A 25,923-nucleotide genomic window follows, 5' to 3' on the forward strand; every position below is an offset into this window, starting at 1 on the left:
GCCCAGCTCAGCCCTGCGTGGGCTGCATGCTCCATGACACCCTGCGACCGCTGTTCACGTGCTCGGCGTTGTGCACACGCACACACGTGTGTGCACACTCTTCCTAGTCTAGCAAGCACACACACAGGGGCGCTTTGCTTTTTCTGGTAGTAAAGAGAGATGGAAAAATGAGCCCTGCCCACGTACACTTCAGGGACTGCACGCAGCACAGCTCTGAGGCTGACATCCCACCACACCGCTCTGTTGCTGCAGCAGCCCTCCTTCCTCTCACAGAATACCTCTAGGGACGGGGCATCCGCAACCTCTCTGGGCAGCTTTTCCCAGCACCTCACCACTCTCATAATAAAGAATTTCCCGCTGACATCCAACCTAAATCTTCCCTCCCTCAACTTAAAACCATTTCCCCTTGTCCTGCAGTTACCAACCCTTTGAAAGAGTTGATTCCCCTCTTCTTTGTAGGCTCCCTTTAGGTACTGAAAGGCTTCAGTGAGGTCACCCCACAGCCTTCTTTTCTCCAGGCTGAACAAGCCCAGCTCCCTCAGCCTTCATAGGGGAGGCTCCAGTACCCATATCATCTTTGTGGCTCTCCTCTGGACCCTCTCCAACAGCTCCCTGTCTTGTACTGGGGGCTCCAGACATGGACACAGTACTCCAGAACTTCCTGGAGTACCCCAGTACTTCCTTCCACTGTACCCCAGTACTTCCTGGGAGAAGCTTTGTGCTGCTTCCGGAAGCAAGGCTCAGACTGACATGTTTCTTCACTTTCCTGGTACATTAATAGACTTGCTCTTTTGAGCAGTTTCACTGAGGATGGTTTTGCCATCCACCGGCCCCACACCTGCTCCTCAAAGGGTTTTCACCATTTCAGCAGCACTTAAAAATTCTCTTCTGCGTTTTGCAGCAGCTGCATTTACAACAGACACAGTCACATCTACCACAGCGTGAATTTGTGGGTTTTCGATCCATCAGTGACATTAGAAGTGACAGACTGAGCCACGTGGACTTGGGAAGAGCCTGCATCCCATCCCTGCACTAAGGTTAGCCAGCTTCAGCCGCAACGAGTGGGTACAGCTTCTCAGCTCCCAGAGCCGAGATGCACACACTGAGGGGCAGCACAAGTGGGAGTCAGAAGCCACTGGTTATTTTTCTTATTATTATTATGTCTAAAAATGGAGAAACATTAATCATCTCTGTAGGCCCAGAGATAGCGAGTCTGTACATAGAGAAGCTACAGCCAAAAGCAAAGAAGCACAGGTTGTGCATGTGCTGTTGGTGCTGAGTGGAACAGTCAAGGCAGACACAAAGATCCTCACCTGCTAAGAAATGCCAGTGCTACTTCTGCTTCACAGGGGAAGCCAGGTAGCCATCGGGGGGCCACAGCTCCTGCTGCTGGCAGGGCTGTCCAGCTAGACTGCCACGTGCAGCAGAGCTCAGAGAGAAAACTTGACCAGCTTTGCTCTCCAAGCCCCAGAAGGTGGTCCTGGGCTTCTGAGGAAGCGAGACTAAGCAGATCCATGGGCTGGGATTTTGACATTCCCAAGTAGCACTAGGCAGCCAACATGCTCGACTTTCCAGGACAGCTAATCCCAAACATTTGAGAGCTGGGTTCCAAAATACTGTCAGTTGCCTAAACAATATAATTTAAAAATTTAGAAAATCAGTAGCATTGGATTCTGTGCTTGTTTATCTTCTGACTCTTCAGTCTTTGGGCTCAACACTCTAGAATTTTCAGGTTTGTCTCTGCAATAACCAGCAAGAAAAGCATACTTTTCTTAGCTGAACACTGAGATTCTCCTATAATCACATGATTTACAGAGCATAATCATAAAGAAGAAAAAAGTAGCAACAAGCATGAGCAGTGGCCTTTCTTTGGCCCCACCAGTGGCTAGTGATCGATGTTTTGTGTTTGTGCACCACACCTTATCCCATGACAGAAGGCAAAGATTTCAGAGAGGAAGCATCCTGCTGTCGATCCCCAAGGCCACCAGGGCTTAGCAATGTCCAGGAAACTCTGCCATGCAGCTGGGTATCATTGGGTCCCATCTCTAGCCAGCTCTCCAAAGCAGCTCACACATCGGGCCCAATTTCTCTGTTCTCATGAAGAGCACGATCTGCTTTTCTTTGCTGGCAGTTAGCCCGGGCCTTGATTCCTCCACCTCAGCTCTCCCGCTCCATGCACAAGTTTCCACCCCAGTGCAGCGCTGGCAGCTCCAAACATGTGACAGGCACCATCAGCAAGCTGTCCCCTCCCTGCTCCCTCCACAGGGCTGTGGGACATCTCCCCCTCTCCCACTTGTCTGCAAAGCTTGGAAAAGCTTGTACACTCTGAAGGCACTTCAGGTGCCTTTCTGCAGGAAGGGCTCAGATGCCTCTTCCCTGTGTCACCTCTCAGCGTTTCGTCCTCAGACTTCATTCTCTGAAGCTGTGTGGTTCTCTACTGACTGCATAAAAGGGAACAAAGGCTTGGTAGCATGTAGGTCATTCTAGTAAATTATTTACAAATGCACTCCCCTTCCGTTTCTTGTTGCATGGGGCTCGTGCAACCACACCCCGCCAGGATCTGCGCCTGTCCCAGCAGAGCCATTCCTGCGCTGCGATGGCCGGACACCCACACTGGGTAAGCTTCACGGATGCAGCCTGGGCCTCGCCTGTTGGTGCTGGGGGCTGGAGACACAGGGCAGCTGCAACCAGCCCTACCAAAACCGGCTCGCAGCCGGGGCAGGCACGCCACTACGGTGGGCTGGCAGCTGGGCCAGGCTTGGTCCAGGCGTGAGCTCATTGGCAGATCCCATCCCATTTCCGTTCGCCCACTCTGCCTTTGGTGGGCTTTCAAAAGGACCCAACAGGGCTGTTCTCAGGAAGCTGCTTTAGGCCCTGCTGCTACGGCCCTTCAATGCAGGCACACAGGGACTGCAACGTGCAGCCGGGCTATACGGTGACAGATTCATCCTGCTGATCTGGGGTCCTGACCTTTTTTGAGCAAGGCTTGAGCAATCAGTGCCGTGCCACGGTTGACCCCTACAAGATAACTTCTAATTCAGAGCAAGAGGCTTGCCCCGTATTCTGAAACGGTTTGCACTGGCACTTGTGTAAGCTGAACTTTCTCCGTCATTGTGGTTTGATTTCCTAGTTTAGTTAGAAGCTTCTGGAGCGCCTCCCAGCCCTGCCCAGCCATGCTTGAAGTTACAATAAATAATGCTCTGCCGGCAGCTAATATTGTTGCCTCGTTATCCCTCTTCCCTGTCTCTGTTTTTGACACCCCATTCCAAGAGCTGCCTCCGCCCCTCCACACGCGGCCCCACCGGCCCCCTCTGCAGGCTTTCTTTACCCTGCTGGCCATTTCCTTCTAATGGATTTTCTCCTTCCTATCAGCTCTGACCCACTTTTTAATCCATGACGGGACTTTTCATCCCACGGTTGCCAAGTTTATTTCACTCTTGGAAAGGTCTTTATCAAAAACCCTTTTGAAAGGCTGTATTTACTCTGCTCCCTACTTCTTCCTGATCAGCCTTTTTTAGAAGCTCAAAGAAGTCAACTGACTAGAGGGGCATGATTTAGCTTCACAAAAAACTGCCTTCACTTATTATCACCGTATCCTTCCCACTTACTTTGGATGCTGCTTGTGCTCAGCAGTTTTGTTTCTCCCTTCACTGTTTTGCTCCCTCCAGAGCAGAGGTCAGCCCCAGGGCAGTGCAGTTTTGGGACATGCCCTCACTCCGGCTCCAGACCCCACTGCTTATACGTGTCTCAGCTCACAGCCGCTCCCTTCCCCCATCTGCGGACTGTTTTCCTAGAAGCCCCAGCTCAGCCTTCTTCTAAAAATGCAGCTGCTCCCTGGTGGGACCAGGAGCAAGGAAGCAGCAGAAAGGCTGGCAATAGGGATGAGGGATGCTGGACTCACGGCTGAGCCACCACACTTTGTGTTTCCTTGGGGAAAAGCCTCAGGTACGTCCAGGGGCTGCCAGGGCTGAGCGAGAGGTGTCCTGCACCGGCTGCAGGCACCGCAACAGGAATGTCACCGCTGCCTTCCAGAGGAGCAGAGCTGGGCGAGCATGTAATGTCTCCAAAATCCAAGGTCAAATGTATAAATTTACCATATCTAACACCTCCCTGAAATCCAAACAGACTCAATTACGTTCTCTCCCATTCTCTTAATGAATCAGTAATTATATTGAAGAACACTATTATTTGTTTGGCATGACCTATATAAACCCGACTTGTGGAGTGCATAGTTGGTGCAGTGCCAGCACTCTGTGCCCTGTGTATTATTACCTTATAAACATCACCATTGTTTGAATTTCAGATCAAAACAAACCGAGCCGTGGTGCTTGTCAGTTATTAGATATCTTTTTCCCAAATGCTCACCCAGACCGTATTACAATAACAATAATTATTATTACATACTTCCTTATTATATGTTTGTGCAGAGGTAGCACATTTGCCTTTTTCCCACACATTAGCAGCTTCTCCCGACTCTTATGATTCATTCCTGCCTATTTCCCAACGTCCACGAGCACTCTGTGCACTCCCAGCTGCATTTCGTCAGGACTTGCAGCTTTTCGCAGAGTCTCCATCCCACATCGCACAGGGGTTGGGATGCTGGGCTTTGCTATGCCAAGGAATACACAGACACGTAGCAAGGCATGGACCCTGCCCCTGCAGCTTTATAAATATTTAACTCGGTCTGATGAGGCGATAGGGGCTGACAGTATGATTTGGCAGGCTGCAACCAAGCCTTGCTCGGCAGGGCTGGACATGAGGCCTCTAAGGGAAATGGAGTGGGGGTCCCAGAGCCAGGCTGTGGGATGGGGGCTGAGTCTGGGGCGGCCACAGATCAGCTGTCCAGTCCTAAGCGAGTCACTCACTTGCCCAAGAGTTGCAGAGAGAAGCGGGCACTTGGTTCCTCATTTACTCCTGAGTGAGTCAGACCCTCAGATAAATGCTGCAGATAGCTAAGGTGAATCACACACTGGAGGTGCCTATTTGTCTCCATTGACTATGCAAGAAGCCTGGCCAACTAATTAGGCTTAAACACCTAACTTTTAGGCATCTAAATCTGTGTGAGAGGAAATCCATCCTTTCCTAGAGCCTTTGTTACAAAGGTGACAACAGGGGAGCTCCCTAGGAATCCCCTCCCAGAAGTGGGTCTGAAAGGAGCCTCACACATGCGACACAGCACCATGCAGCAGGTCAATGGTGAAGCATGAAGGCCTTTGAGGGGTGTTAGACCTTTTCTTAAAAAAAAAGGAAAAGAAAAAGGTGAAAGCATTTAGTCCTAGCACATTCTTTCAGGGGAGAAAAATATCATGGAAACATTCTATTCTGACGTCTGATGAACAACTCAGTAGCCAGGGCTGCTCCCACTGGAAGCTGGCATGGGCGCCAGGCACACCGTGCTGCTGTGTTACTGCACTGCTATGCTGGGCCTGTGAGCAGGAAAGCAGTTGTGAATCCTGACCTGCTGCTGTAAGCTGCAGCTCTTTATCCCACCCCACTGCAGTAATCCCCAGCCCAGCTCAGCTGCAGCATAGAGCTGGGGGTGGTCATGGCGAGCAGCGGGACGTGGGCGTGCTGTCCTGTGATCTGCAAACACATTGGCGTTTCCACTGGAAATTGTAACCTGGGCCAATAGAGCTCAGCCAATTTCTTTACCAGGCGCCCGCTGGAAGAACACCTCTGCTTTTTCCACTGCAGCACCTTGTCAGCAACACGGTGCTACATCCACGTGGCTCTTCCTCGAGGCCATGCGCCGTCTCCATCCCTCGTGCCTGACGGAGCCCTGAGCTGCTGGGGCACAGAGCCCTACCCACAGGCACCCAGCCCAGGGCCAGCCCAGTTACCTGCTAGCAACGCTGTCCTCTGCATGAGGACATCCTAGCACAATGGGCTTTGGTCACTCAAACGTGCAAAGCCTGCAGGATTAAGGGCTCACAATATTTGCGTGGCACCACTGACAGCCACTTGCTCTACCTTAAGAGCCACAGTGCTGCAAAGGTACCCTGGGGAGGGGGGGGGGGTAGCACAGCCTATAGAAAGACATTTCTGTGCCTCCAGGTGCACAGCCAGCAAAATTAGTACCTGACCCCTTAGGTAAGAGCCGTGGCTGCCCGGCACCAGCTCACTCAGAGCCCAGCAGCACTGCAGGCAGGGAGTGTGCTGAGCCCCGTGTGCATGCGGCATGGCTGCGGGACAACATGGGGTGCCTGTAGGGTGCCTCAGAACCATGGGAGTGAATCTCTGCGCGACAGCAGATTCCCAGCCTGGAACCTCAGAAACAGGTTGTGGTGGGAACAAGCCAAAGCAGGTCTCCAGGGACTTTTCTTTCAGGTATTTGTTAGATGGCTTATTTGACTCTGTTTACACTTGTGTCATCTTTATTGATGGCCTACAAAGTGGGATAAAGCTCACCCTTAGCAGGTTTGCTGATGGCACCAAGTTGAGTGGTACAGTTGATGTAACAGAAGGAAGAGATGCCATCCAAAGGGACCTGGATGGCTTGAAAAGTTGGCCCATGAGAGCATAATGAGGTTCAATAAGGCCAAGTATTGCACTCGGTTGGGGGCATTCCATATATATGTACAGATCAGGAGCTCTCATTGAGAGCAACCCCGCCGAGAAGGACTTGGGGATCCTGATGGATGAAAAGCATGAGCCAGCAGTGTATGCTTGCAGCCCAGAAGGTCAACTGCACCCTGGGCTGCATCAACACAGAGGCGGCCAGCAAGGAGACGAGGGGATCGCCCCCCTCTGCTCTGCCCAAGGGCAAAGGAGAATGGCTTTAAACTAAAAGAGGGGAGGTTTAGGTTAGGTGATAGAGAGCAGTGAGGCACTGGCACAGCAGCTGTAGGTGCCGTGTCCCCAGTGGCTTCTAAGGCCAGGTTGAATGGGGTCCTAGGCAACCTGATCTGGTGGGTGGCAGCGCTGCCCATGGTACAGAGAGGAGCTGTATGGTCTTTAAGGTTCCTTTCAGCCCAAGCCCTTCTATGATTCTGTGATCGTATGACCCTGCAAGCACTGTGTGCCAGCTGCCCACAGCTCCGTGCGCGCACTTTGGGGAACGTTCCCCTCCCGGCTCACCACGTCACTTGCAATTCGTCATCTCGCTCCCTGCTTTTAGCCATTCTGGATGGGGACAGCAGTTTTTAATCGCTGTGTTCAACGTACGCACGGGCCGAGAACTCCATCCCTGTGCGGCCCGGGACGCGCACCAGGACCGGGGCGCAGGAACGCTGCAGGCCACGCCGAGCGCACTGCGCACCCATTTGCTCGCCCCGCGCCCTCCTGTAACAACGCGCTCCCACTGCCGCACCCACCGCCCCTCCCCGTGGCCCCGCAGCTCCCGCGTTGCCCGCCCCGCCCGGCGGCAGCGCAGCGCCGCGCCGATTCCCGCCCGCCCCCGTCCCGGCGGCCCAAAGCAGCGCACGGGGGGGAGTGGGGAGAGGGAGGGTGTTACGGAGGGCAGCAGCGAAGCGATGACCGCTGGCGGCTCTCGGGAGCTTCGGAAAGTCCCCGCAGTGACGTTTCCAGCTCGGCAATTACCGCGTGGTTAATTATAGAGCCTGAGAGCCCTGGGAACGGGCACCGCGTCCAGAGCGGCGAACTGCCCGCAGCCGGCCGGGGCGAGGGGAACTGGGCAGGGAAGGGAGCTCGAGGAACCCGACTGCTCCCCTTAAGTAAACAGCAACGGCAATAGTGCAAAAAGAGAGCCGGAGGGGCTCGCGGCGGCTTCGGCCGCTCCCCGACACCGCAGGAGGGCAGAGCGCGGCCCCGCGCGCTGCAGCCGTTGGTTGGGGCTGCGCCCCGCTCCCCCCCGCAGTGCCGTCCCGGAGCCGCGCCGCGCTCTTGGGGTGGCCCAGGGTCCGCCGTGCCCACACCCTGCGACCGGCGTCGCGGTGTGTATCGGCATGGTTACAGCCCAGAGCCCTGCGGAAAGGAAGCGCACGGGGGATGAAAGGCAGAATCCACCACGCACCCTTCTAAAGCCGTGTTTTAGTAACTTAAAGTGTGGCGGAGGCGAGCCAGCCGGCATATGGCCGCGGGCTGAGCGCGCGGAGACGCACGAGAGGGGGAGGGGGAAAAAGGAGCAGCTCGGAGCCGTTCTTGCAGGGACGCGGTTTTTTTTTTTCCCCTTTCTTGGCTTTCTTTTTTTTTTTTTTTTTTTTTTTTTCCTTTTTCTTACCCCCTCCCCCCCCGGCTTCTTCCTCTCGAAAAGTTTGCGGGACCGCCCCGCCCGCGGGTGACTCAGCCGCCGCGCTCTTCACCCCGCCCTCTCCTCCTCCTCCCCTTCCTCCCACCGCCCCTCCTCCCGGGGTAAGGGCGAAACTCTATAAGTGCCATCGTCCGGGCGCGCAGCGAGCGGCGGGCGGCGCGGGGCCGGGCAGGGCTGGGGCGGCACAGAGTCGGGCGGAGGCCGAGCCCTTCCCGCAGCGCGACCCCTCCACGCGTGCCGCTGCCCTCCGCGTCCCGCGCTCGCCCGACAATATGTCCACGGCCCTGGTGTCGCCCACCATCTTCGACTTGAGCGAAGTTTTATGCAAGGTAAGCGCCGCCGTCGGGGCGTTGCTTCTCCCAACTTCGGGAGGGCGCCTTTTGCTGTGCTTGCATTTTTTTTGTTTTTATTTTCTTTTTCCTTTCCCTCCCGGTTTCTGCTCGCGAGCGACGTTAGCGCTGGGGCCAGGAACGCTTCCAGCCGGGCCGCGCAAGGGCAGCTCGTGGGGTCAGGCCCCGCCGCAGCGCAGCGCAGCACACGCTCCCGGGGCTGGGCGTGCACCGTAGCGCGCGGTCGTCCCGCGCGGCCGCTCTCAGCGCTTCTTTCGGAGCGGGCGCTACGCGAGGGGCGGCCGTCGGGGCCGGGCGCGGGGAGGGCTTCCGCTGCGGGACGGCCGCGGCCCCTCCGCTCCGGGCTGTGCGAGTGACCGGCGCTTGCTTCCCTTCCCCCGCAGAGCAGCAAGATGCTGAACTACAGCCCCGCAGGGGTCGGCGGGTGCCTTCTGGACAGGAAGGCGGTGGGCACCCCGGCCGGCGGCGGCTTCCCTAGGAGGCACTCGGTGACGCTGCCCAACGCCAAGTTCCACCAGAGCCAGCTCCTCGGCGGCCTCAAAGGGGAGCCCGCGCCCGCGCTCGGCCCCCGGGAGAGCCGCTTTCGGGACCGCTCCTTCTCGGAGGGCGGCGAGCGGCTGCTGCAGCAAAAACAGCCCGGGGGCCAAGTGAACTCCAGCCGCTACAAGACGGAGCTGTGCCGCCCCTTCGAGGAGAACGGCGCCTGCAAGTACGGCGACAAGTGCCAGTTCGCCCACGGCATCCACGAGCTGCGCAGCCTCACCCGCCACCCCAAGTACAAGACCGAGCTCTGTCGCACCTTCCACACCATCGGCTTCTGCCCCTACGGGCCGCGCTGCCACTTCATCCACAACGCCGAGGAGCGGCGCGCGGTGGCGGGCGGCCGGGAGCCCCCCGCCGCCGACAGACCCCGCCTGCAGCACAGCTTCAGCTTCGCCGGCTTCCCCAGCGCCGCTGCCCCCGGGCTGCTGGACAGCCCCACCTCCGTCACCCCGCCGCCCATGCTGAGCGCCGACGACCTGCTGGGCTCCCCCACGCTGCCCGACTGCGCCAGCAACCCCTTCACCTTCTCCAGCCAGGAGCTGGTCAGCCTCTTCGCCCCCAGCGTGGGGGTGCCGGTGCCCGGCGGGAGCTCCCCCACCGCCTTCCTGTTCAGGCCCATGTCTGAGTCTCCCCACATGTTCGACTCGCCGCCCAGCCCTCAGGACTCTCTCTCCGACCAGGAGGGCTATCTGAGCAGCTCCAGCAGCAGCCACAGCGGCTCCGACTCGCCCATCCTGGACACCTCCAGGCGCCTGCCCATCTTCAGCAGACTCTCCATCTCCGACGACTAAGCGGGTTCGTCCTGCTCCCCCCTCGGTGGCGATGTTAAGCTGACCCCCCGCCCTCCCCCACTCCCCCCCAGCTGGATGTTAACGCGTCCACCTGCCTGTCGCGCACCCATCGGCTCCAACCTTAAGTGCCAAATTACGACGAGAAGCAATAACGTTTACAAAATTAGTGCCTTGTAACACTTTCACTGTGACTCTATTACCTCTCCGGCTGCAGAGGGCACCGCAGCTCTGCGCGCTTCCAGATGTGCAGGACGTGCCCGCGCCCGGCTCCCCCCGCTGGCCGCCTCCTGCACCGCCCCCCGGGCCCCCGGCTGCAGGCACGTGGCAGCGTTAACATCCAGCCCCTCGCCTCGCCCCTCCGCCTGCCTGCGGGGAGGGTGAGCTGAGAACAGAGCGGTTGTGACACGAGCGGGACTTCGGCTGGGAGGACAACGAGCGAAAAAGATGGCAGAAAGCAAAAGAGGTGGACTGTGCTGGGAGAGACTCGATTTTGGTGCTAAAAGTTCCTCGTGTATTCGTGTGACATCTTAACAACAAATAAAGAAACGGAGGGGGTGGGGCGGACGGAAGTCATTCCACACATACACACGTTCGTGTAAACAAAGTTCCAGTAGACATAGCTTTAATGGTTTTGCTCTAGAGTACCTTAGACCTATCTTAGAGCACTCACGCCGAGCTTTTATTATTATTTTTTTTTTTCTGGGTTTTTAATTTTGTATAACTTCAGAAATTGGAGAGCAAATTTTGCTTGTCACTGCACAACAATATAAAAAAGCTTATTTAACTTATCAAAACGTATTTATTGCCGAAACCTATGCTTTTTTGTTAATTTTGTTCATATTTATCGGGATGATGAATCCATAGAATATATTCTTTTATGTTTAAATTATGATCTTCCATATTAATCTTAAGATTGTGAAGTGTCTTTTCCTTTTTTTTTTCCCCCCACAGTTTAATATATTATACTACAATGACATTTTTTGTAACTTTACACTTTTTTTGGTTATTTTATTTTAAAAAATGAAAAATTAATTTAAAAAAAATGCAAAAAACTGTGTTTGGATTATTTATTTTAGAATTTCCCCCCCTCCCTTTTTTTTTTTTTTGTGTTGGACTGCAAATTGAGTTAATGTGCTTCTTTGCCTTTCCTTTCCTCCTCTTCCCCTGCCCTGGGTCTTGCCAAGTGGGCTACAGAATGTACATATGTGAGCTCTGTGCGAGGCAGTGTGGAAGGAAGACCTTTTTCTTCCTCTTTTTGTATAGATTCAAGGAGAAAAGCCTTGAGCTCCAAGTGCCTATCTGAAGACATTCCAAATACAGTTTGTCTTTGCGTTTCTGTATCCAAGTTTGGAGTTTTCCTTGCCGAGGTGAACGGGACTGGCACAAAGAGAATAATGAATGTAATTTTTTTTCCCCCCTGTTACTGTTCACTACATTGCTTTCTCTTCCTCTTTGTGTGAGTTTATTTAAAAGAGAATCTCTTTTGTAACGACTGTTTGCAGTTTAAATCAATAAACCCCAAGTTTTTTCAAGAAACTGACAGTGGTTTTACTTGCAGAAATCGAGGCGCTGGCTTTAGGAGGCTGCTCCCATGCAGCTGTTTCTCTCCCTTTCTGTGAGGCACCTGCCAGGTGCTCAGCACTTTCCTTCACTCCTGCAGGTGCGGCTGGTCAGCCACCTAGCTTGGGGTGTGAAGGTCAGCCCTGGTGAGTGCCCAGCCCTGGCCTTCAGCCCTCTGTCTCTTAGGGAACCTCCAACCGTCTCCTCTCGCCCCCTCTGTCCCTGCTGGCTTACTCTCTCTTGGTGTAGCTTGTGCCTTTAGCTGGATGGCCCGTGCTGTGCTTTGGGTGGGGTTCTGGTGAGGTGCTGAGTGGTGTAGGTTTCCCAGACCTCTGGCCCAGCTTGATGGTGGTGGGCCTTAGCGGTAGAGTGGCTGAGGTGGAGTCCCAGTTTGCAAGGGAGGAGCATGTAGATCGCCAGCACAGTACATGCAGCTGATCCTAATGTTGCATTCAGGCCCTTGGACTCATGGGACCAGCCAGCCAGCAACCCCAGAAACTTTTGCAACCAGTGTTTGTATTTAGGGACTCCTCTTTGCCACTGCTGCTCATGGTGCAGCTCTTGTTTTCTTCACCTCCGAGCATTCTGGAGGAGGCTTGGCGCTCTGTATCTGAAGCTGTTCCAGCTCGCTTCCAAATCGGGGGTGGAATATTGCTGCTGAACCACTGCTTGGTCAGTTGTCTTGACATGCCTCAACGTTAGGGAGAGATGTTTCCTAACTCATGTTGGAAGAGCTCCTGCAAAACAAAAGCTGCGGGATACCTCGAGGCTTGCAGTACCACACCTTCCTGCTGCTGGCTTTGTGCAACGCGCTTTCTTGTGTGGTCTGGCAATGAAGGTGAGCTTGGTGGAGGAAAGATGGTGGAAGGGGAGAGTGGCTGCTAGGGGCTGGTTCCCATGAGCAGTACAAAAGTTGCATGGGGAGTTCAGATCAGCAGATGCTGATGTAACTAGCTTGCAGCATGGTCTGCATGCAAGAAAACAGCCTCGGGCACAGCCTGGTACTGCTCCATGGCCTGCGCCAAGGATGTGCTGTGGCCTAGGAGGCCTGTGCCCAGCTGCAGCCTGGGCCTGCTCCTTCCCAGCTGCGGGAGCAGAGCCTTGGCCCCAGTGTATGAGGCTTGTCTGATCTGAAGAGGATCCCAAGCCTGTTGCAGGGCGCATATGTGGAGCTGAAACTGCCTGCTTCCTCTTTGGACTTTCTGCATGGCTCTTCAGACAGTCTTTGCACAGTTAATAATTGATGAAGAAATAGCTGTACATTTGCACGGTGCTATTGGTATGATAAACAACTGTGAAGCTGTGCTAAAAGTAGATTTTTGTTTGCGGTGCTTGTATGCTTTCCTTGTCTTTCCAGGGCACTGGTTCTGGGATACCAGCACTACTTTTCTTCTGTGTCTGTTAATCTCTGTCACTTGGTGCTTTGCTTTTTGAAATTAACCCTGAGCTCGGTCACACGGGGAACAGAGAAGAGCTGAGCAAGCACCATCAGGCATTTACTTTCTGTAATAATTTATACGAGAGAGTGCGTGCATGTGAGAGCCTACAGAAACATGAGGTTTGCCTGATCTGATATCATTAAGGTTCATTGTGGCTTGGGTGTATGGCAGCACATAGTCTGGAGGGACTTCTGCTCCCTTGGATGAGCTGTGAGTGTGTTGTTTCTCTCAGGGTTCTCATCTGTCTCCACTAGAGGTTGGATGCGTATTTGTAATATCCTTACCAAGGCTCAGAAGAGTAGATAATAGATAATGAGGGACATGTTCCTTTGATATGGGGGCTTGTTGATGCTCTGGCTCATTTGTTCATTGCATGGGACTCTCAGGTGGCCAGAAGGAAAGGGCTGGCTGGGCTGTGTGCTGGCGCAGTTGCTCCCACATGAGTGCATTGGTGCAATTTTCAAGTTGCACTTACAGCCCTTGCTGCTGCACAGAGGGACACCTAAGGTGTCTGGCTGGCTGTTCCTCATGCATTTCTGGTTACAGTCATGGATGTTTGCTGTGTCCCTGACAGGGCCTTTGGACAGGAAGCATTAGCTGATATGTATTTTTTGGCTTAGAATTTAAGTAACTCTTGAGCTGCACCTTTACTGTGTCTAGCTGTCTCTGGAAATTGTAGCCAGCATGTATGGCTGTCTGTGCCATACATGCACAGGAGGCACATGATGACTTTGATCTGCAGAGCTCCGTGTGGCACATATCCCATCTGGTAGCTGCCTTTCACTTCCCAGCACCAATGGCAGCTGTCGGTGTCCAGTAACTAGGCCACCTTGCTATGGGCCACATATACCTCTTGTACTGAAACACCTTCAGTTTTGCAGTTGGTGGCTGTGGAAATGAAGTTTCTCATTTCTTGAGCATCTCTGTAGGTGAGAGGTGTGAAGTGGGGGTTGGACTCGATGATCTCTGGAGGTTCTTCTGGATCTTCCAACCCCTACAATTCTTTGATTCTGTGAAGTGGAATAGTGTTACTGTGTTGTTGTTCTTAAAGGTGATTGGTTATGGTCTAGTTTTGGCTGACCTTTGCCCAAAGCCACTCACTCAAGTGTGTGGTGTGCCACGATTGCACGTAACAATAAAATACCACTTAAAAAACCCTTGAAATGCTCAAAGTTCAGCACTGTCATGAGATTGGGAGGCAGAAAAGAAAGAACTTGGAGAAACGTCTTCTCTGAGTAGAAATATGCCTAGAAGACCGTTAAAAGCAAATCTGGACTTACGATCTATATGATTCCTGCTGGGAGGGCCAAGGCTGAAATGGAGCTGGGAGCTGCTGTTGCAAATCAGAGGGAAGGCTGGGCTGTGCCAGCCATCACAAAGTAAAGATGTGGTGGTGGGGCAGAAACTGAAGGCACACGGTTAGAGATGGGAAGCACGAGAAAAGCTAGAGAGATCAAGTCCACACAACATAGGGCCGGCAGGGATGGGAGATGCAATGCTGTCTTGAGTCTGAAGACTTCCTAACTACTGGTGGTTGGATGCACAAATGCTATGAACTGGGTCTCTGCAGTGGGGCCTGGATAATAGTGCTGACTGTACGCAATCTGATGAGTGTGCCCGGGGACAGGAATAGTAGCATGGATGCAGTAATGCGTGAGAAAGCCACAGCATGCCCTTTACGCTTGCTAATTGCTACAATTTGTGTGGCCTGCGCTGGGGAAATCTGGCATGTGCTTGAATCTGGAGAAAGACACTTTGGGAGTTGGAAGGAAGGAGGTAGGGCAGTGTGTGTGCAAGAGAGGTATCTGGACCCATTGCCAACTGCGTGCGGGGGCTTTGGGCTGGAGGAAGCTGGGAGGAAGGGGGAGATACCCAGCACAGAGAATGTCCTAAGATGAGGGGACAGGGCAGGCGTGCTCCTGTGAGTGCCAGAAGGGATGGGAGGCTTGCTCGTGGGGACTTGGGGACAAGCATCTTCTGGGGCCTCGTGGAGCAGCAGCCTTTGGAGCACTCAGCCCAGAATGTTAGAAGAGGATTCTTCTGGGTGATGTAAAATGTCTTTTGTCTGGACACTCTGGCCTGTGGAGCAATGCCTGTTCCACACAAAGCCTGCGCTTATTCCCTAGAATACTTCCAGAAGGAAAAAAAAAAAGTTCCTCTAAGACACCCTAAACCAATACCTGCTGTGACTAAGCCCTGTGGGCAGCTCCGCAGCTGATTTATATCCACCCCCTCCAAAGCAAAGGGGTTAGAGTGGAAACAGACGCTGCGTTAAACATAGCCGAGGGCACCCAGCAGCACAATTCTGCAATAAAGCGGGGAGGAAACGGGACTAAGGGGCGGCTGCTGCCAGGCATGACGCGGTTTCGTGTTTCCTCGTAGGCAGAACAGACCTCCTTTTGGCTGGTGCAGCTTTATGGGCTCGGCTGGGTTTATTATACTGCGAATGTTTTGAATTCCACGTCTTAATTTCCAGAGCGGCTTTGCTTAACTTTTGCTTTTTTTCTCCAGTTTTGATTTTTTTTACTACCACTGCCTTAACCTCTTCTTTTCAACTGGGTTTTGGTCTAAACTGCTGTTCTCTGAGCAAACACAGAGCTGGCGTTCCCGCTGCCTGGCCTTCAGCTGCAAATTAATCTCTTCTCGTAGTTCCATTTTATGTCCGCCCACTCTCCCCACCACATTAACTCAGTCAACACATGGAAGTGAAATTTTTCCATGCAGGATCCTGTGGGTTGTGAGACTGTGAGCAACACGTGACTGCCAGCTCCAGAGTCTGCTTGCACCTCTGGGTGGAAGGAAGTTTCCTCATTGTGCATGTATCCAGCGGGGGTCGGTGTGATGTGAAAGGCCACTTCTCAGTGCGGCTGTTCTGTCTCTCTGGGGCTTATCACCTTCCTGGAGTGGAACAAATAATGATGATGCTGACAAAGACAGACAGAGTCTCGGTGGCCCTTATAGTGGATGTGCTTCTATATGATTCCTTTCAAGCCTGGGAGGGCTTTCAAGTATTCTGAGCACTTGGCGAGTATAACCATACCTATTCCACAGGTTGAAGAACCCATGAGACACACAACAGCTAAGTAAAAGAGATTGTCTGGGAGTGGCACGGCATCAGAGGAAGAGCTGCAAAAATAATTTAGGACTCCCAATACTTTTTATCCTGTCTTAGTCTCCAGGCAACAGCAAATATTTCTCCTGAATGCTCTGGATGAGCAGATGCCAACGTTGATTCACAGGAAAAGGATGTAGCCACGCAAGCCCTAGAAATGTTGTTTGGGATGGTAGCCACGGCCCCTGAGGAGACATTAATCCATATGGAGCAAACGCCAGTGAAGTTATTTCTTGAAGCTATTGCTGTATTTGCTACAAAGAGATTTCTTGAGCAGTCTAATGTGGGAGCCATCGTGATTCACCCCAATTATAGCTACAGTGAGAGAATATACTTCTTGGCTCTGGACTCCGGGGCATGAGCAATGTCCTGCTTTACTAAGATGTTGCAGCCACAAGAAATGAGGAAAGGTTATGTCCAAGACCAACACAAGAGTGTAAAAAGTGTGCTTTTGCTTGGAAAAGGGTCAGTACTGAAAATGTGCAAAGAGGTCCCCTGCTTATTTTCTCTCAGCCTCAGATCTTGTGTGCTATGTTTACGATAAACCTCATGATTTTAGACTTGCAAAATTATCAGGGGACTGAAAAGCCATGAACAAACCTAATTGACCCTCTCTTAAGAGTGCAGCCAAAATACCTAGGGGAACTGCAGAAAACTATTTTCCTCTAAATTTAGTTAATGTGGCTTTGGATTCTCAGGCTGAATCTGCTGACCAAGATATTTTCCTTCTTCTGGCACTTTTCTGACCAGCAAAACACTTTCAACGTGCATGAAAACAGCACTGGAAATGTTTTTAAACCCTCTGAAAGCTCGTTTCAAAATCAGGCAGCCTGAGAGAACTGGAGGGCAGGCAGCTGGACAAGGCCAGAGGTCTCGTGATGGAGGCTGGAGACAGGCAGCCCATGGGGTTATCAGTGTATTGTCCAGGTTGGCAGAGATTTCTAGTGAGTCATCTAGACCTTCACTCTTAACCATGACAGGACTGAACTCATTATCCCCAAACCACCTCTCCGGCACAGGGAGTTATCTTGCCTTAGCCTTGATGTCCTCAGTGTGTTCCCATCTCGGGGTAGTTCACTGCTCAGGATGTTGTGACCTCTCTATAATTTCACCTAATATTTCTTCTAAATGTCTTCTGTGGAGGTTTATGGTCATCAGCTTCGTGCCCCATCCCTTTTGCTGAACAAGATTGAGCTCAGCTGCTAGATGAAGTCCTTGCTGTTCTCTTCACCAGCCTGGTCCCAAGGGATCTGCTTCTCCAAACTTTTCTGCTGCTCTCTTCCCACGTCTCTGCCATGAATAACATGTCCTAAAACAGCCCTGTGCTTCACTTTCATCCTTGTTTTCCTCTCACTGATGCTGTTCTACCTCTGTTTTTTGTAGAATTATGTGGAAATTCTTGGAAATGTATCCCAGCTGGGTTGTGTGCATGGGCACTCATGTAGAAATATCCAGCTCCAATGGGAGTGCCATGCTCCACTGTCAGATACTCAAAGGAAACTGTGCTCCTGCCCTTCAGCTTTCCTTTCTGAAGGAGAGATTCTCATCCCTGTCCCCGGGGAATGCAGGCTTTGAAACATAAGTTGATTTCTTCCCACTTATCATTATCTCTGTTTACATAAATTACAGTGCTTAACAGTGGCCATAAAATTATCCGTCCTTAAAAAAAAAAAGTCAGCAGTAGAGTTTGGTCCTGTGACCTCACTGATCAGCTCATTTCCAAAGGGTGAACATGCAGAGGGGAAATAAACTGTTCCTTCATATTGATCACAAATGTTTGTCTCCCTTTTTTTGGCAGCAACTGTCTTGCTTGGTGTCCCCACGTTGGTCTCAGGGTCTTTCCCTGTGCACTCTATAGCTCTGAATTGTTCTGCCCAGTCCTTGCATTTAGGTTGCTCAGCTTTTCTCACTGGCAACTGCCATAAATGAAGTTCTGTGTTGGGAAACACAAAGTGATGGTCTCCTGGAGATGCTGGATCACCTCTGGGACTATTGCAAGCTGAAGTATTTTCTGTAATATATCTCACCTAGAATCTGAAGGACAAGCTGGTTGCTTTTTGTGAATTGCTCTTGAGCCATGATAAGGGCTCAGCAGTGAGAATCTGGGTTCCAGTTGTGTTAAAGAAAGAGGACAATTAGGTGCCTAATGTCTCCAAAGGAGAAAAAAAAAATAACAACAAAAAAAGGCAATTCTATCTGATTTTAGGCACTAAATCCAGCAACTATGAATCTAACTGCCTGTCCTTACAGTCAGTGAGCTGGATAACCAGCCATATCAGATAGACCATTTTCTGGCAGCTGTACCTACATCTAATTTCTGTCAGTGGCTGAATGGGAGGGTGCAGATTACTGACCCCGTTGTTCTCCTCGCTATGAGAGGAAGGGTGACCTGCAGCTCTGTTTCCTATCATGCTGCTGGTTTATTGTCAGTAAAAAAAAAACTTTGGCCCTCAGCTGATGTTACTTATGCCCTCTGACAATATTTACAGGAGACCTTATCAAAATTGGTGTAAAAATATGGATGACCCACAGAATGCTTACTAGGTCACCTCTATCTGTTCCTTCAATATTTCTTTCTAATTCAGTGTATGATTGTGTTGTCACATGCAAGATGATCAGCAAGTATAACCACCTTGACTAACAGAACTGCAAGCAATTAAGCCTTGAATGCCACAGGACTGTGAATGGAGGAGGAGAGCGAGGTCAGAGGGCGTGAGATGAGGTTTTCAGTTCAGATACAAAATGCATTCAATGTTTTCTGTCTTGTGTGGGCAACAGGGAACACGTGCTGGGTTTCAAAATGTGTGACTTACGGCAGCAGTAAACCCAGCTATGAGAGAGATAGCAATGTGCCCAGTGTGGGTTCCAGCTCCTGGAGTCTCTCAGCTCCCAGCATGCCCACACCAGGAGCCTTGCTCCTGTATGGGACCCTCCAGCTGTGCAAACCTTATCCTTGGCTCAGCCAAGACCTCCTGTCCTCAGAGTCTAAAAGCTCATGACGAGTTACTTTCTAAAAGGCCTGAAGAAGTTTAAGAGCTATGCTGAGTTCAGTCCTTTAGGGGATGGAAAAACCCAAGTGTTGCAGTAAGTGCCATCATACCGAGCCTATCGCTGCTCCTCGCAAAGCTGTGGGCTTGCACGTAGTGCTTTTGTCAGCTTGGAGTTTTGCTGTCACATTAACTGCTGCTCTTTTCACACAGGTGTAATGCTTTCCTACTGGGTCCCAGAGGCTTTATTTAGGTAGTGAAATGGCCTCTTTATTTGTTGGTATATTGAAAACTGAGAGATAGCAAAGTTCAAGATTATAATGTATAAAGTCAGGATTTTGAAAAAATGCATTTTCTGCCTTTTTCCAGTACATGGAGATTAGCTGTGGGCAGGCCAGAGCTGGCAGAAGTGTGGTTCACTTCAGGTTTTGTACATCTACTGCATGTGCCTCTCTGGTGAGACTGGGGCTGCCCTGAGTTTTCCAGCTGTCCAGCAATGAAGGGTGGTCAGGGATCCAGCCTGCTCCACCTAAGTGAAATATGAAAAGTATAAATGAAATTGAATGCTAAAAAAGTAAAATTCAGTTCAGCTCCAGGTAAAGCCTATGTACAATCTCCTTTTCAGTACTCCTTGAGTCGCATAACTGATCCTGAACTATTATCATTCAGTCTGCCAATAGAACAAACCACAATATTCAATATAAAGTAATACAAGAGGAGGGGAAAAAACCGCAGTTTGGCAGTGAGCATCTGAGCAGTGGGGGAAACCAGGGCTGATGGGGGGCTGGAGCCTCCAAATCCAGACAAGGGCCTCCAGCCCACGGACTGTGCAGGATTTCAGGTGCTTCCAATGCAGTTGGGGTGAGGGACCAGCAGAAAAACTGCTCCTGAAAGTGTCTTTACTTTGTCTGGCTCTAAATAGTGTTTTCTGGAGAAATAGAAGGCAAGAAAGCAAAGAAAAGAGAGGAAAGTAAAATGAAAGAAAAGGGATGGAAAGAAAAGCAGAGGAAAGAAAGGGAAAGACAAGGAACAAGAAAAAAGGAAAGAGTAATGAAACTGATATCAGGAAAAGAAACAAGTCCCAAACAAACATGTTTGTGTTAGAGGAAATGGATGTTTGAAACCTTGCAATCTTTGGTCTTTTGGGTTGTCAGCAGTGCGTTGCGTGCTGAGCACAGGGCAGTGTGATGGAAATACCTATGAAGGCAGCCTCACCGAGGTACTGTACCAGGAAATGCTCTGCTTTCTTGACTGCCTCGCACACGATACTATGGTTAAACCCAAGAGCATGCCTCATCATAACATGTGCCTTATCGACCTCGCTATCTGATGACAACAGCAGCCCTCAGGAGACCAGACTGACATCATCCAAAACCTCAGTAGTTCAGAGCACAAGCTGATGTAGCTAGGCTACCCGCTGTGCAGGACTGTTTATCTGTTTGTACTGAACTCACAGGCACTTTGTTAGAGGAAGAGGAATATAAAAATCAAGCCCAAACAGCTTTTTAAGAAATGTTTCTCGTAAACTATCACGCTATTTAGCACATGAATTCAGAGGAGGAGGTTTTTACCCTTTCATTCAAGTAGAAATAGTCTGGCTCGCAGCTTTCTGCAGCATTGAGAAGGGGGACAGAAGCCCAAAACACCATTGCTGCCTTAAAGAGAAGCGGCACCACTTGCGATTTCGTACCAGTCCCCATTCCCAGCCGGCCCAGATGTCCTCGGATCTGGCTGTGGAGTTTGGACTCACCCCACATGAGGCAGGGGCCAGCTGTCGGTCTGGCTGAGCTCTGCACCCTCGCATCAAGGTCCAGGGCTGGGTGGTTCGCAGTCACTTTGGTTTCCTCTTTCGGTTACTGCCAGATCACAGCAGCAAACCGCATGGCTCTGGCCTCCTGGCCTCCTCTCTCTAATGTAAGACGAGGGGAATTTCTGCAGTAATAGAAATAAGAAACAGAAAATAGACGAGGCTCTTCTTGTGTATTATTCACAGAGCGCTCTGTTTTCAATTTGCCCTCTCTGTCCCGGGTTCTTCAAAACACCTTCTCTCATTTACGTCAGCATAGATTTACCACACCCCACTTATTTCAGACCTGGATGGCCCCATGGAAAAAGATTACCAGCCTTTCCGAGTGCAGCTTTATGTCTCAGACAAAGGAAGATCATATGGGGCCATATTTATTTGTGAGCTGCCTTTATGTTTGCACAGCACCTAGCACAAGTGAGCCTGGAGTCTGCAGTACTACAAAATCGTTCTAAAAACAGTAAATGCTTTTAAGTGCTGTTTTTCTTCTTTTCTTTTTCCAAATTGCACGACGAGCTTTCAGAGGGAAATGAAGCCGGATTTAAGCACTGAATGCATGCATAGCAACAAGAGGAGGGCCATCCAGCACAAGGATGCTAAGTGTCCTTTTACAGCCCCCATTGAGGCCCAGCACCCACCTCCCGGGGCGATGCAGGGCATGGCTGTGCCGTGACCCAGGGCGAGGAGCAGCTTCCCCGATTCCACTCTGGAAGGTCTGAGATGTACAAATCTGTACTGGGATCTGGGGAACAGGGGAGCATTGCCAGGAGTTGGAAGCCGTTTCTGTGGCCAAGCTGTCCACTGGTGCTACCTCTGCCTGTATGGAAAGACAAGGTGGCACTGGGATTCTGGCCACCAGTCCTGCTCTGTGCTCTGACTCTTCAGGAGCCGGTTTGCAGAAGAGTCCTCCACCTTGCAGGCAGTGATGCATCTTTGCTACACTCTTTGTGCCCTCACAAATTGCTGGCTCCTTACCTCTCACTCACTCGTGCAGCTCCAGTGGCAGTGTGGTTGGTACGACTAACCTGGCGGGTACAAGCGTGAGCAAAGGTTTTGCTGTGTCACAGAGTGCGGCACACTGAGAGCACGTGCATAGGAATTACCTGGCACATGTCTGCTTTTTTCATGCACCTGAATACAGATGTAACACAGGCATGAGCTGAGGCCCATCGCAGATATCTCCTAGCTCCCCACGAAGCAAAGCTGGAACTTCAAGGCAGCGTTGCTGCAAACACCTGCCATAGTTAGGCTGGCCTTTCATGCTGCTTTAAATCTTCACTGCTACCAAGGGAGGTGGGCGATTGAATACCACCCAACAAAAGAAAAAAAGAGTTTGTTTATAGCCTGCAAGTAGGGAAAATTGACTCAATGCTGGTCTGGCTCAAGAGGATTGCTGGAAAAGGGGTCTGGTGGAAATAAAGCCCCTTTGGACAGTGCATTAGCTAAACCCAGCCATGTCTTATGGTTGCAGAATGCCTCCCATAACTACTGTGGGTAGCTTAAAGCGTTTCTCTGAAGCATACTGTTATTCTCCGTTTTGTTGGACATACTTCTTGGTCTTTGTTAACTTCAGGATACACTGAGAATGCAGTGTGCCACAGGGGGAAGCTTAGAGAAAGACGTGATTAGAAGGTGGAATAATTTTAAATGCCTTCTCCTGCAGTACTATCTAAAACATTTCTCTTCTGAAAGTATTTTTGGTTTGTCTCTGTCTGATAACCCTGATCTGGCCCTGCTCGGTTCCTTCCTTAGCAGTTTGGTCGATTTACTCACATCATTGCTAAAAGTATTATTTAAAAAAATAACGTTGTATAAACAGCACCCTGAAAGGTGGTTGAGATGGACTCGGTGAGAGACACAGGAGGAGTTTCTCAGGTTTAGAGACAGCGTCTGGACCTGCTTTCCTCAAGAGGAAAGCCCTTGAACGGCTCTTGTGCAATATGCTGATGGTCTGAGCACCCACATCACAAACTCCCCATGACAATTGCCACCGATCGACCACTTGCGGGCCGTCTCCACAGAGCGGCCGAGGAATGAATGAGTCATGGAAGCTGCATTCCCCTTCCCGCTGCCTCCCCGGGCCGACCCAAGGAGGTGCCTTGACAACAGCGGAGGGAAGTTAGCACTGCTCTTTTTCATGCTGGGAAACAGTGATCAAACAAAGATCTCCCGCTTCCACTCGCACCAAGGCAGCAATTTTTATTAGCACTACCTAAATGTTGTTGTACTGAAAGAACAAAATCAAGTAGAGCTAGGCACATTACTTTGTTAAATAATTGATTCCGTGCTCCTTCAGGCCAACATAATGTATCATATCTGCAAATGGCTTTAGCAGAAAACAAGCAGAAATATTGCCATGCTTAGGTGCTGTGGCATCTAAATGCTATTTTTCATTTTAGAATGATTTTGTCAGGAGTGAGTTTGGTTACATTTTAATCGTTTCTAAATGAAAGAAACCTGAAGAAAAAAAAAAAAAGGAAACAAACAGGTTAAATGTTTGGCACTTTCCTGAGTAGAGAGTTCCTATTTGAGAGGAAAAAAAGAAGGTTCCATTCAATGAGGAAACTGAATTCTTTTTATTTGCAATCTGCCTGGAACACTAATCAGTTATTCACATGGCTCTGCTACAGCTCAGATATAAATACCAGCGGGCTCAAGCATGGAGGGATTCAGAATTTCCCTCGAGGTGTATGCAAGATAAAAAAAACAACAACAGCAAAGCGTGAGTTTAAAAGGATTAAAGGGATTTCTTTCTCAGCACTGGTAGCATACAGGGCTAAGTCAGTGCAGGGCTTGCCTTAGCCACAGCCCTTTTGCTAGGAAGGTGCCCTCACACTGTGTCCTGCCCGAACCACCGTGCTGCCATCTCCTGCTCGGCTCTGAGGTGTGGGCTTCACACTGCTTGTGGAATTTGGATGTGTCCTGGGGTGGCAGTGAGATGGATGGACATAGCTCAAGTGACTGCACCAAATACTCCCATGCTGGAGCTTGTCCTGACTTCTGTGCTATGAGGGGATCCAGTTGTGCCAGAATATGCTGTGCTGATTTAGTGCTGAGCAGTGACTCAGCACCCTTTAGAGGTTTTTAGCTTGCATGCCTGCGATGTGAGGTTGCACAGACGCAACACTGAGCAAAGGAGTGTGGTCATGAGAGCTGTGACGGTGGTCACATCTCACCTCTTCTTGGGAGCCTCTGGCAGCAGGTGGGGGCCACACACCCTGCAACCCTCTTTGTAGGTTCTCTCGCCTTGCCTTTCTCCAGGCCTTGCTGCTACTGGGGGCAGAAAATGCCAGGGCAGGCTCTTTGCCTGCACCCAGCTGCTAATAACCCCTGTCTGTGTCCATGAGTGCGCAGGGCAGGGCAAGCGGTGATGGAGGCCTGGTGCTGGGCTGGGCTGCAGGGTGGGAGGGCAGCCCGAGGAAGGCCTGTGCCTGCAGCCACAGCTCTGTGCGTCAGCGCCGGCAGGCCCCGCACGTAGGGCTGCCTGCCGCAGCACGCCCCATCACAGTGCTCGCCTCGCCAGCCAAACCTGGCGGTGCTCCGGCACAAAGCTGCGCGTTTGAGAACACGGCGTGCCGGGTGTTGTTGGCCACACTTCCGCTGTGGTTTGTTTTGTTCCTGTGCTGCTGCACAAGCTCAGGCTGGTGGGGCGGGAGGACGCCGTGCCTCTCGCAGGGTGCCTGGGCCGCCCTGGCTCTGCCATCACACACGGCCCTGTGCTTCAGGTCATTACTGGGAGGAACGGAGAGCTCAGGGGCCGTGGGAACTGAATTAGGACAGGGCATCCTCTGAGAGCTGTTGGCTGAGTTCAGGTGCTCCCGAGGAGTCTTGCCAGTGTTGTGCAAGGTGCCATGTGGGGAGCGCTGGGAAAACAGCGACTTAACCTGGGAGTGCACAAGGAGAAGTGACGCAAAAGTCTAGGGCACAACGCTCTGGGAACTGTTCTACTGGAAAGGGCTGTGCGACGCACCAGTTTTGCAACACTGCCCTTCGATGGGGCGTCATCCACATTTGCAGAGCCAGCAACTTCAGGCTGCTGCAATGTGCCTTCCTACGGTCACATCCTACACCCATCTGGAGATGGCAGCTACTGCAGGAACACTGCAGAAAGGCGGTGCCTTTGTTTTGGGGCATCGTCTCCTTGGGAGCGCACAATATCTCCTGATGGCTCACGGGCTCCAGAAGGGTCGGGGATTGGTTGCTTCCTGTAAATTACCTGAATGGCCCCCAATTGGCTTTAACGAGCGTCTCCTTTCCCTTCACAGACTGTCTCAGCAGCTCTCAGCAGGAGCTTCTGCAGGAGAGTCCCCGTGTTAGGAAAGAGTAGGTCTCTGCAGGGCAATGGGGGTACCACGATGCTGGAAAACACCGTGTCTGCCTGGACTCAGCTGAATTTGCTGTTTTTTCAGGGCTCCTCGTAAAACCAAATCTTGGAGATACTGGAGTTTTGTGGATCATTATGATTTTTAATTCCTAGAAGAAGGGAAGCATCAAAAGGGATTTCTGGAAGTGCTACATGATTAGTTTCCTACTGAGCAAAGTATTTTCTTATTGTAGAAATTGAATGGATTTGTTAATTGCATTTTGGGTTATCCAGGGCTCTGGATAGATTGTCCTTTACTCAAGGAAATGTAAATAAACACAGCTCCTCTGAACCCCTGCCTAGCTAAGCCAAATTGAGAGCAGCTCACGTGAATGGTACTGTGGGCTGATGGTTACTGTAGGGAGATGGTGTTAGAGCTGGGCTCCATTCTGTGCAGAAATGGAGACTGGTCTGTATATCAAATAATTGGTCTATATCAAATAATTACCAGCTCCCTAAAGCACTTTGGAAGCATGTTGTGGTTTCGAATGGGTTTGTTGCTCCCTGTGTAAGATAAGCTTACAGATAAGCTTTAGAAACTTAGGGAGTAACTTGAGTGCTAAAAGAAGGCTGTAAAAAAAGTACTCAAGTTCAAATTGAATCAAATTCATATTTCACTCTAGGACTCATTGAAATTATAAAAAAAGAAAAAAAAAACATACCTCAGTCACAGTACTTTACAAAATCTCAGAAGTAACCAAAAACACCCGATAAACACCGTGCTATGCAAAAAACTCAGTTTTATTTCCAGACAACTAGATAAGA

General features: G+C 51.0%; 1 protein-coding gene across 1 annotated transcript; it reads left to right on the forward strand.

Annotated features, from left to right (window-relative positions):
* The first annotated feature begins 8,326 nt into the window (after positions 1-8,326).
* Positions 8,327-11,429, forward strand: ZFP36L1 (ZFP36 ring finger protein like 1). The gene is made up of 2 exons (XM_048948202.1): positions 8,327-8,538; positions 8,943-11,429. Exons 1-2 carry the CDS (start codon positions 8,482-8,484, stop codon positions 9,891-9,893), a joined length of 1,008 nt encoding a protein of 335 aa, XP_048804159.1. The 5' UTR covers positions 8,327-8,481; the 3' UTR covers positions 9,894-11,429.
* Positions 11,430-25,923: the final 14,494 nt, after the last annotated feature.

Source organism: Lagopus muta, chromosome 6, assembly GCF_023343835.1.
Source record: "Lagopus muta isolate bLagMut1 chromosome 6, bLagMut1 primary, whole genome shotgun sequence".
In the NCBI taxonomy this organism is placed as follows: domain Eukaryota; kingdom Metazoa; phylum Chordata; class Aves; order Galliformes; family Phasianidae; genus Lagopus; species Lagopus muta.

Excerpts from the sequence above, each read along its gene's own strand:
- ZFP36L1 (XM_048948202.1), top strand. The coding sequence starts at position 8,482 with ATGTCCACGGCCCTGGTGTCGCCCACCATCTTCGACTTGAGCGAAGTT. Across the intron at positions 8,539-8,942 it reads TGAGCGAAGTTTTATGCAAG|AGCAGCAAGATGCTGAACTA; the intron begins GTAAGCGCCGCC and ends CTTCCCCCGCAG.